This window comes from Nannospalax galili, unplaced genomic scaffold (genome assembly GCF_000622305.1).
Source record: "Nannospalax galili isolate Female #2095 unplaced genomic scaffold, S.galili_v1.0 scaffold978, whole genome shotgun sequence".
Lineage (NCBI taxonomy): Eukaryota > Metazoa > Chordata > Mammalia > Rodentia > Spalacidae > Nannospalax > Nannospalax galili.
This window is the reverse complement of record NW_008341878.1, coordinates 552,157-564,393: the sequence shown is the minus strand read 5'-3', so window position 1 is coordinate 564,393 and position 12,237 is coordinate 552,157. Positions and strand designations below refer to the sequence as shown.

Here is a 12,237-nt window from a genome sequence, read left to right as displayed (position 1 = left end):
TTTTTTTTTTTTTTTTGTAACGGGAAATTGGACTGGAGAGTCGTCATCTGGTGTTTTCAGTCTGGTAATTTTCATAGTCATTGAGCCTGAACCTTCTGATGAATATGAAGTGAAATAACTTTAGGTACTGAATTACATTTAAATCAGAAGTTTAAGGTTGGAAAGGGACCTCACTGAATGCTTAATCCAACCACTTATTTTTATAAAAAATGGAAAGTGCCTCAGGAGGAAAAGTGATTTGCTGTAAGTTAAATTGCTAGTCAGTGGCAGAGACAGTTCTAGAATCCTAATATCCTAACTCCCAGTTTCTATTTCTTCCTACAATCACAATGCCCCCGGGTCTCCCAGAATACCAGAACCCTTGCTTTACAGCGGGAAGCCAGCCAGAGGAGCGAGGAGCACATGGCTGCTGAGGGATTATTTCTTAGACTGGGGAAAAGGCATTTCAGGGGTCAGAAAAGTTTAACTCTGGCACCAGTCTCTATCCAGTTATGGCTAGACCTCTGCCCTGGGTCTGGTGGCAAAGGGTGAACATTTTCTGGACTCAGAAGAATGGGAGTTTATTTTCTCTTGCTCTCTCGCTCTCTCGCTCTCTCGCTCTCTCTCTTCCCCCTCCTCTCCTCCCCCCTCCCCCCTCAAACCTGAGGCCTCAGCTTTTTTCTTGAGAATGGGGTTGCGGTGAGAATTAATTAGAAACGGAAGCAGCTGCCTAGAGCCAGGAGCATGGTCACGTCCACTGATGCTACAACCATCCCTCCCTCCATCCCTCTCCCCCTCCTTCCTTCCTTTTATTTTTTTGAGACAGTCTTCCTATAGTCCCACTAGGCCTGGTACCCACTATGTAGACCAGGCTGGCCTGGATCTTATAGTGCTGAGATTAAAGGTGTGTGCCACCACACCTAGCTAATTTTTTTTCTTCTCCAATCTTAAGAAAGCTTTTTTTTTCTTTCTCTAAATTCATGCTGTAGCTCTGTGTATATTTTATGTAATGTGTCAGTTTTTATTGTAGGCGTTTTAGACCACAAAGGTTCATCCGAAATCAGTCACTCCCTATTGACTTTAAGGATCAGATTAATTGCGATCAGCTTTTGTAAACTATGGCTGGAATTTAGTGTTCTAGGATGAATGAAGAACACTCTGAAGGTTGACTCCACAGGCAACTAATTAAATGTACAATAGCAGCTTTGTTCTAATAAGTTTTTTAATAAGTTTAGAAAAACTTCCTGAAATTCACATTCCTTCCTTCCATTGATTTAATGGGAGGAAAATCTTCCTTCAGTGAGGGAGCAGAAGCCTGCTCTCCTCTCCTTCCCTCTCCTCTCCTGAACAGCCAGGCACGTCTACTCCTGTGTGTGCTCGGTCTCATGTTTACCATTTTCCTTTTATGTATACTTAAAAAAGGTTGACAACACTCCACGTGGGAGGAAGGCAGATGTCCTTACCATATTACTGATGAAGAAACCAAGGCTGTCTGTGACCTGCCAGAACAAGTATCAGGTGTCAGGAAACGGCCCCGCTGCCAAGTCTAGTGTTCTTTCCACCCTGAGATTTAGTAGGATTGTGTGAAACAGGCATTGGACAGAACTGAGTTCACATCCTGTCTACCCTGTAACTTTTCCCCTAATATCCTTTTATTCTAAAATAATTTTAGATTTACAGAAAAGTTGGGAAGAGTACAGAACACCTATGTCCCTCTCCTGTTTCCCCACTGTTAACGTCCTGTACCACCATCTGTCACAACCATGAAAACTGTCAGTGTGGCACAATGGACTGCACTTGAGTCTTCTTTCAGATTAGCCATTTTTTTCCACTCCTGTCTTTGTGCTGTTTTGAAGCATGGTTTGAGGCTTGCCTCGAACTCAGGATCCTCTGCCTTAGCCTCCCATTTGTTAGGATTACATGTTCGGCTCTCTTCTCCTTTTGTTTTTTTTTGGGGGGGCAGGATCTCAGTCTAGGCTGGCCTCCAACTTACTATGTAGCTGAGGATGACCTTGAACTCTTGTTCCTTCTCCCTCCTCCCCCCAAGTAATGGACTACGGGTATATACCACCACCTTAGCTTCCCTGCCCTTTTTTATCCCAGTGACTTACAGCATTGCTGTCTTTCCAGTCTCTGGTCTGCTCACAGATTTTCTGTCTTTCCTTATTTTGATGACCTTGGCAGTCAGGGATACTGGTAAGGCATTTCATAAGCATCCCTCCATTGGGTTGCCTGATGGCATTTTCAGGGTTAGGCTAGGGTTGTGAGATTTGGAAGAATACTACAGATGGTCTTCCATTTTGGTTCTCTGACAGCCTCCTGGTACAACAGACAACATTGGCAGTGCTAGACGTTGCCCCTTAGTTCCTACAGTGCCTGCTAGCCCTCTCCAGTGAGGTGTGTTTTCCTTTTCTTCTTTCTGTTCATTGTTCCAACCTGGGCCATTGGAAGCTGTTCCTGCTTTGCTTGTTCTTTGTTTTATTTGTTAACAAGAAGCTTATCACTGCTTTTTAAAAACATATTTATTATTTTTATTTTATGTGTATGAGTGTATTGCCTGCATGTATGTGAGTGCACCCATGTCATGCAATGCCGCAGAGGTCAGAAGAGGGCTTTGGATTCTCCTGGAACTGGAGTTAAGGATGGTTTGTAGCTGCCATGTGGGTGCTGGGAACCGAACGTGGGTCCTCTTCAAGAGCAGTCAGTGCTCTTAACCGCTGAGCCATCTCTCCAGCCCCATCACTGCTTTTTAATAAAGGTTTTAGATTACTTTTTTATATAAAAGTTCCAGGCTGTGGTATTTTCTACTCCCATAGCCATTATCAGCCATTTTTGCAAAGGAACCCTTGGTCTTTTTTTTTTTTATTTTTTTAAAATTTTTTAGAAAAATTTATTGGGCTTTTTTTTTTTTTTTTTTTTTTTTTTTTTTTTTTTTTTGTGTGTGTGTGTGTTTTCGAGACAAGGTCTTCCTGTAAGCCTGGCCTGCCTCTGCCTCCCAAATGCTGGGATTAAAGGTGTGTGTCACCACGCCTGGCTCAATAGCTTTTTTTTTTTTTTTCCTTTTTTTTTGTGTGTGTTTTTGAGACAGGGTCTCCCTGTATCCCCAGCTGTCCTGGAACTCACTATGTAGACCAGGCTGGCCTCAAACTCACAAAGATCGGCCTGCCTCTGCCTCCCAAGTGCGTGGATTAAAGGCATGTGCCACCACACCCGGCCTTAATAGCTTTTTAAAGCCTCAGCATCTTCATTAGTAAAATACTAATATCTCCCCTCTTTTCTACTGTGTTTGTAAAAAATTTTTTTTTCTCAGCTGGCTAAGGGTAGATGCTCATTCTTAAGTCCTTTATTGACACATTTGGGTGATGTCTTTAGTAGTGTGCTGTCCTTTAACTACGAATAGTTGGGTTTGGGTGGGTAAACTCATAGAAAGTTATATTTGGTTTGCTCACACTGATAAGATAGCATAAGGATTAAGAGGCACATAGAAATCAGGTTGGTAATACAGTTCAGATGCATGGTAAAAATTTCAGATGTTTGTGTCTGACTTGCTCATTCTGTGGTTGTCTGTACTGATGAGCACGTGTGGTCATAACAGTTTCTCGTTTTCACGTCCATACTCCCTGTGTTTGGTCATGCTGTTTCTAGTCCTCCTGGGGAGGCATCAGATGGTCGTACAGTGCGGTCCTCCCTCTGCCCTGAGTTTTCACAGAGAGGTTGCGAGTACACACAAACACTCTTTATAGACAGTTTGACAATAATTTTATGTTCCCTAAGTGTAATATTGTTGAGTTTTAATGCTTTTTAAGTTTCATTTTCTTAGTAGTGAACTTTATGGAAAGGATTGGTCTTTGATATTTTTTTCCAAACACCCGACTTTCACCACTGGAAACGTGAGGAGCACCGTGCATGGGGGATAGTGTCTGCTTTCCTCATACAGCCTGCTGTGGAGCAGCTCATGCCAGCTGCGTTTAAATGTCCTGAAACAAGGCTTTCCAACCTGTTCTGTGGCATCAGGAAATCTTTAAGCAGCCTGTGTCTGGGACTTGAGATATTGTTAGGCATCTCTCAAATTTATCCAGCCAAGAAGTCATTTTCCTCTAAATGTTAATGGCATACCTGTATCACATTTAATTATTGTTTGCAGGATACTTTTATTAATGTGTCTGTTGTCTCCAGCTCTCTGCAGTTTTGATGTAGGCATCATTAAGGAGAAATAAATTCCCATTGGTGCTTCCATTTCTCAGCTAATGAAGTCTGCTAAGTTGATAATTTGGGCAAAGTATTCTTTAATTAGGATAACTTGAAATGCATTTTTAAACCTCCTATTACATTCAAATGGATGCTTATTTATATAAACTAAAACAGTTTTTATTTCTAAGGTGATTTCTTTCAGACATTAGGCTTTGGGGCATGCTGTTTGCATGTGATTCTGCTCTTCGTTACTGATTTCTCACATTTATTACAACAATCAAACCTTGGAGCAGAAGAAGGACAGTCTCCGCTGGCCTGGTCAGGCAGGCCTTCTGCAGACTGGGGCATGAGATGCTCCACATGACTACTCAGTTTCTCCAGCTCCTTCATATTAGCTTGCTTCACATATGAAAAGAAATAAAGAATGATTTGACTTAAAAAATTCAGTTTTCCATTAGGAATTTATACTGTGTAGTATGAGTTCAGAGGGACCATGTGGAATCACTTAGGTCAGGTGTGGAACCATTTATCCCGTGTGCTGAGTTTTTGAATGTGGATATTTCCAAAATAGCTGTAATGGCAGCACTAAGTGTTAACCTTCAGTGCCCATGTAACATGATCTGCCCTGTAGCTCTTTTCCACATCTTAGAAGTCCCCTTTGGGTTTCTGGCACTGCAGGTTAGAGGAACAGTCAGGAAAGGGGGCTGCAGTGTGGGGCTCCTCCGTGACATGATGGGGTGGGAAGCCTTGAACATTGGTATGGCAAAGCCCAGTATTCCACTGGGTGAGCTCTGTAGTTCATAATCCAGGGACCCAACCCAAAATGGCTGGAATTGAGATGGCAGGGCACCTCTCTCCCAGGAGCTCTGCTTCTAGTGATCCAGAGTGCTGGGTAGGATGAACAAAAGCAGACCACTTTCTTTTTCACATGGAGCTGGACCTACAGAGGAGAGTGAGCTGTTCCCCTTGGTGTTAGACTACTCACAGCCACAGAGGAGAGGGTGTGACAACTGCTGACTCTAGGTGTAGCAGAGTGTGTCTAGCTATTGTTCCTAGAGGTTCAGGCGCTATACTTCTCTCACTAGCTTGGTCCCATAGGCCACATTTCTATTACATCATTATCACCAAATTCAAAGCTGAAGTAAAAGTGACCCTTTGCCTTGTTGGTATACGCCAGCCTTGACCTTGTTGTGGCAGGCACTTCACCCACAGGTCTGAGGAGTAAAGCATGGCAGTGGTGTTTCTTGATGCTAGGTAGGGAAAAAATAATCAAGACTATTATACTGGTTAGCTTTAAATGTCAGTGTGGCACAGCCTAGAGGCGCATTTGAGGAACTGTCTGGATCAGATTGGCCAGTGGGTATATCTGAAGTTGTGGGTAGGGGAGATTGACTTGATTAATGATTGATGTAGGAGGATCCAGGCCATTGTGAGCTGTGCCATCCCTAGGCACATAGTCCTGAACTGTATAGAAAGTTACCGGAGTATGTAAGTTGGCCTGTGAGCCAGCAGCATCCTCCATGGTCCCTGCTGTGCTCCTTTGGCTATGAAGTGAGTTCCTTGGTCAGAAGTAATGCTGTGTGAAATAGCAAGCAGGCTTGCCTTCAAATTTTTGCTTTCATTTCTGGCCCTGGCTTTCCTCAATGATGGATGGACTGTGACCTGGAGTTGTAAGCTGAAATAAACCCTTTCCTCCCCTAAGTTGCTTTTCGTTAGAGTGTTTTATCCCAGCAACAGAAAGAAACTAGAGCAACCATTTATTAGCACTATTTACCGAAACAAAACAAAAATGAAAAACCAACTCTAGACATATATTCCTTTTTTTTTCTTTTTTCTTTTTTTAAAGTCTTTTTGAGACAGTGTCTCCCTGTAGCCCCAGCTGGCCGGAACTTACTATGTAGACCAGGTTGGCCTTGAACTCACAGAGATCTGCCTGCCTTTGCCTCCCAAGGGCTGGAAATAAAGGTGTGCACCACCACATCCCCGTATATATTCCTATTTTAAAAGAGACCTTCAAAACAAAAATTAAAGGGGCTGGAGAGATGACTCAGCAGTTAATAGCACATACTGCCCTTCTAGAGGACTGGAGTTCGGTTCCCAACACCTACATAGGAGACTCACAACTACTTATAACTCCAGTTCCAGGAATCCTCTGACACCCCATCCTGCCCTCTGTTATGTATATGTAGCATCTGTACACATGTGGTGCACATACAGACAAGCAGGCACACACACAAATAAATATAATTAAAACCCAAATTTAAATGTTTCTCTCAGCAGTGTTTGACCTCCAAATATATGTGATTTTCTTAGATTGATAAAGGAAGCTGGCAAACAAGATCCAGAGTTGGCTTATATCAGCAGCAACTTCATAACTGGACACGGCATTGGGAAGAGCCAACCTCGAAACAAACAGATGGAAGCAGAATTTAGAAAGCAGGAAGAGGTAACGTAATGACAAGAGCTTCACAGCCACGCTGACAAACTCTGCAGCAACTTACTTCAGAGTTCCCCCAGTTAACTTCATTTCCTTCCCTCCCTTTTTTTTTTGACAGGGGTGGAGGATGGGGGGTGTGGGGTCTTTTTGAGACATCTGTCTGTAGCCCCAGTTGGCCTGGAACTCAAGTTGTAGACCAGACTGTTCTTGATTTCATGGAGATTTGCCTGTTTCTGCCTCTGGGTATGCTCCACCAGGCCTGGTTTTTCCTTCTTTCTTTTTGATAATGTGGTTATTACTTGTTTATATATAGATCATCTGTCCTGTATGAGGTGCCTAAGGGTTGTTGAGTATGCTCAGATTAGAGTAGCTGTCTCGTGATTTAATTTTTCGTCTTAATTGCTATTAAGCAGTTAATTTTCCATTACAGAGTTGCTGTCACATAAGCACACTCATAGGAGAGCAAAGCAGAGAGAAGAACTATGTAGACACACATGCCTACAAAGCAACAAGCTGCAGTCTTGGATATGTTTTATGGTTTCTTTTGAAGGCTTACATTGATTGGATATATTTTTTGAAAAAACTGTACTTTGTAAATTTAGCTTGAAACTATTCATGCTTTTTAAGGTCTTATCAGAAACTGCCTTATAAAGATGCTGAAAGCTAAGTATTCTGGCTTGTGAACAACTTTTTTAAGTTTGCTATTTGCTATAAATTCTTGTTATAGGCGTTTTGGTCATAGCCTTTTGATCATATTCCAGTTTTGGAGAGTTTAGGAGCCAGGCTTATTGTCTGAAAAACCAGCATATTTCACTAGCTGAGTTGAGGAATATATTACTTTCTTGTTACAAAATACTTGACAGAAGCAGCTGAAGGAATGGTCCCTTTGCCTCGTAGTTTGAGAGCATAGTGTATTGCAGCAGGAAGGTGTGCAGGAGTGTGAGGCAGCTACAGTCAGAAAACAGAGGTGACTACTAGCACTCACCTCACGGTCTCCTTTTTATATAGCGTGCACCCCAGCAAGGTCTCCTTTTTATATACTGTGTTTATATAGTGTGCACCCCAGCACGATCTCCTTTTTATGTAGTGTGCACCCCAGCACATGAATGGTGGTGCCCATATTGAAGGTGGATCTTCCTACCTCAGTTAGACTTTTCTGGAAACACTCTTATACACAGGTCCAGAGATTTGTCTCCTAGGTATTCTGATTTAAATCCTATTAAGTTGACCAAGTAAGATTAACCATCACAGGGAATTGTAATGTGATTTAAAATTTGCCTGAAAACACGTGCACTTTGTTTTAATCAATTCTGTTTCCTAAAATTGAAAGTTTCTCAGTTGCCAGGAAATAAGTAGTGCTCTGCTTATGGATTTTAATTCCAACTGCACTGGAGATTTTAGTGGTAGTGTTTTAACATCTTTGCAGAGATGTTGAAACCACACAATCTCATAGACATAAGGTACCGTTGTGGAGGGTCAGCCTAGCAGCAGGACTTAAGGAGTGAGTTCATTGGGCCACTTGTTGATCAACTTGTGGCCATTAAAGAGAAGCCAACACCTACAACTTGAAGACTCTCTGTGAGAACTGTATTGAATGAGAATGTCTGTGGCCATGGGACTGTACCTCACAGGTTCAGTGATGCTGTCATCTTCTCTATACTGTGAGGACAGCCTGAACAGGAAACGTCAGAAATAACCATGGTGGGTGGTTTCTGTAATGTTTTCTTTGGGAAATTTCTTAGAATTGCTTTTCTTGGTGAATTTTTTTCAGGTACTTAGGAAATTTCGAGCTCATGAAACCAACCTGCTTATTGCAACAAGTATTGTAGAAGAGGGTGTTGATATACCAAAATGCAACTTGGTGGTTCGTTTTGATTTGCCCACAGAGTATCGATCCTATGTTCAATCTAAAGGAAGAGCAAGAGCACCGATCTCTAATTATGTAATGTTAGCAGATACAGACAAAATAAAGAGTTTTGAAGAAGACCTTAAAACTTACAAAGCTATAGAAAAGGTAAAACTAAGAAGGTTAATAATCTTCATTATTATTTGTGTACATAGAAATGGATACGAAGTTTTTAGTCACAAGAGTAGCCTCAGCAAGGTATACAATATGTGTATTACGAGGAAGCTGAGAGTGATTATAGAGACCTGGCAGTGTTTCACAAAGCAGAATGCCCCAATAAAATAGCAGTGAAATGGTCCTATGGCTCATTTGAAAAGGGTGTCTGGGAAGGGGTGGACAGTATAGTGGCTATTTTGGTCTGGGTTGTGGAGGAAGAGTGATGACATAGTAGTTATACTAAGACACTGACAGGATGTCTGCACATGATTGGAGCTGGGAGGATTCTGTGGGAGAACTTTCCTGCAGCACATGACTTTGGGGCTTTGAAGTATGAGAGGTGGTTTTGTCTTACACTACACATCAATATTTTGTTGTTGTTGTTTTGTTTTGAGACAGTGTTGCTGTATAGCCTAGGTTGTTCTAGAACCCATGGTTATTGTACCTCAGCCTCCTAAGTGCTGGGGTTATAGGCATGTGTCACCATGCCTTGGTAAGAGTTTTCACTATAAGTAAAGGGACAGACAGATAGCTTGGTAAAGAAGCAAAGAAGAAATTTGTGCTCATACTGTGTTATGTTTTCAAATGCTCAGATCTTAAGAAACAAATGTTCCAAGTCAGTGGATGGTGGTGAGGCTGATGTTGATGCTGTTGTGGATGATGATGATGTTTTCCCACCATATGTGTTGAGGCCTGATGATGGGGGTCCACGAGTCACAATCAACACTGCCATTGGACATATCAATAGGTGAGGTCTAAACCTGTAGGTATTGTATTGCCTCTCCCTACAGGTAAGTAAACAGTAATTTTTCTGTAGAGTACTGGCAGATCCCCTCAGTGATCAGTATCATCCTGAGAAGAGTAAAGGGATACATTATTACATAAGGGCAGAACACAGCAGCACTTCAGGGACATTCCAGCCAGAAAGTGTAGAAACTGGGTTTAGTCGTGAAACAGTCCCAGACAAACTCAGATTGAAGGGCAGACTACAAAATGACTGGCCCACAATCTTTAGAAGTTGCAAAGCAGGGCCACTGAAATCAAGAAAAGAGCCAAGATACAGAGATGTGAGGGCCCAGTGCAGCCTAGAATCCTGGACTGAATGCTTTGACTAAAAAGCATATTTGTATGAAACTTGAGTGGCTTGTCTGGGTGAAGGTGTATGAAAACTCCCTAATATTCTGACAGCATTTTAAAATCTAAAATAGTTTCCACATAAAAGTGTAAGTAAAATCTTACATTTGTTCCTTTGTTTTACCCTTAAATGAGATTTATCCTGATACACAAAATAGATCTGTAATCTATTCTTTTAATTCTTAGAAAAGTTACCAGCTTAGGATATAGTAGATTGTATTCAAATACAAATTAATAATTATCTCACCCCTTTGCTAATGGAAAAATTCAGTACTGCCCAAAATTTCAACCCAGTTCAACACAAAAAACTTAGAAATTTCAAGATTTAGAAAAAGAATCAGTGAGCATGACCAAAAGCATGCCTTCATCATGCTTCCCTGCTAAGTATGAAACGTTTTTTACTACATAACGCTGCATTAAAAATGACCTTTTCTTTATGCAGATACTACAGATGATAAAGAACCAATCTTCCTTTGACTTCCATGACCTGGAAATTTAAAGATTATCAGCCAGACCTTTTATAGTCTGCCTCTCTTTCTGAGTTTCTGTGAAGTTTTTTTTTTTTTTTTTTTTGCCAGCATTAAATACTGTAAAGTTAGCTGTTGCTTATCCTGTGGGGCGAGACTTTGAGACCATACGCAGCTTGCTCCTCTGTCCAGGTCGGCCCATTAGTGTAATATCCATTGTTCTTGTCTAGATTGATGATGATGATTATGATTACTGAAGGATTTTCTAGGTCCATTAGTCCTTAATTGTTAGTTGGCATTCTGTTGTAAGGAAGAACTTTTTTTCTTTTCATTTATTATTTTTATCTGTCAATTTATGGATCCCACTTTAACAGATTGTAATCTATTACTTATTTCAATGTTAAAATTGTCTCAAATTTGGCCATTAGGAACACCTTCAGGCTAGCTTCTGTGCTGACTTGCCACCGTAGAACACTTTTTTGTGACACAAGATAGTCTAGACTCAGCTGGAGTATGCGCCTGCCTGGACCTTAATTTTGGCTGTTTTCCATGGGGCCCTGGTTCCTGTTAGTGGAGAGTGGATGATACTGAGAAACCAACACATGAGGCCTTTTAGTGGACAGAGTTGGAGAGTTTATGGTCTGTTTATGTTTATTTGTGTGCACATACATATACAACTGTATCGCTCTATCTGACACCTAGCTTTTGGTGCTTCTGTTTTCAGTGTGGCTCTAAGTTCATTCTAGATTTCCTTTTTCTTTATACTTTTCTCTTCCTATACTGAGAGTCTGGTTCTGTTGTTGTTAGTCATCATTCATGTGCTGAGCCTGCCCCTATGCAGCTGGCCCTTTTGTCTGCAGAGCCCCTAACTGCCCATGTCCTCCCTCGCAGGGTTGCTGCCAGTCTAGCACCCTCCTCCCTGGCCCAGTTTCCTGCCCTACTCCATCATTCTCCTTGTGCTACTCACTGCTCAGTGAGCTTCTGGTTCTGCTTGGTCAGCCCTAGGCTTCCCTCTGCCCTCTTAATGCCTTCTTCATATACGCCTTGGTGGTTGCTGGCAAATGGAAGATTGTTAAGAAACAAACACTGGTGATTTGTTCTCTTCACTGATTCAGAGCAATGCTTTGTACATTGTGTAATGTAGTAACACACTGTACAAGGTGCCTTTTACATTTAAGCTTCAATTTCAATTAAAATAAGATTTAAAAATGTAGTCTACTAGCTGTACACATCAATTTCAGGTGTTCAGTTCTATCATTGAAAAGTGGAAGCAGTGAAGAGCACTCCATATGCCAGTGCCAGTCCAGCGAAGAAGGCTGTGAGTATTAGGACAGTTTCCTGTCCACGTCTCGCTGTGGATTCAGCTTCAGAATTTTTCTCTTCGCAGATACTGTGCTCGATTACCAAGTGATCCGTTTACTCATCTAGCTCCCAAATGTAGAACCCGAGAGTTGCCTGATGGTACATTTTATTCAACTCTTTATCTTCCGATTAACTCACCTCTTCGAGCCTCCATTGTTGTAAGTTTAGAAAAAGAAATGACTGCGTTTTAAAGTATGTCATTAAGGGATTTTTTTTTCCTAGTTTTTTAAGATATTCAAGTTATAAATTTGGTTTTAAAATCTACTCTGAAAAATAGGTTTCCAAGTCTCAGTCAATTATGTGTTCAGCTTTTTATAGATGATAATTTAAAAACTCTTAGAATTTGACTAGGTGACCTGGAAGTTCCTTAAGGTCACCTTAATTTGATCCTTCTTTGAGAAATCATTTAGCTATAGCTTTGATGTGTATAGTGACACAGAATTCATGAAATGTAGTTCAGCCATTGTACCTAAAAATCTGCCTTTTATAACTGCTGCCCTTTCCTTGGCCCTGATACCAATTTGTAAATGTTCCAAAATGAGTAATTTCTAGTCCACCAAAAAGCTGTTCATATTATTAGTATATATTATAGCCTCATGTCTTTA

At 41.2% G+C, this 12,237-nt stretch overlaps 1 protein-coding gene across 10 annotated transcripts in view; it reads left to right on the top strand.

The window, feature by feature from the left end:
- Dicer1 (dicer 1, ribonuclease III) overlaps positions 1 to 12,237 on the top strand; it is a 78,841-nt gene that overhangs the window by 45,499 nt on the left and 21,105 nt on the right. For all 10 annotated transcript variants that reach the window (XM_029565625.1, XM_008837575.3, XM_029565624.1 and 7 more), the window contains 4 exons: positions 6,484 to 6,616; positions 8,379 to 8,621; positions 9,263 to 9,417; positions 11,658 to 11,790. In XM_029565625.1, the coding sequence (XP_029421485.1) occupies positions 6,484 to 6,616; positions 8,379 to 8,621; positions 9,263 to 9,417; positions 11,658 to 11,790 (664 nt within the window). The remainder of the gene's footprint in view (positions 1 to 6,483; positions 6,617 to 8,378; positions 8,622 to 9,262; positions 9,418 to 11,657; positions 11,791 to 12,237) is intronic.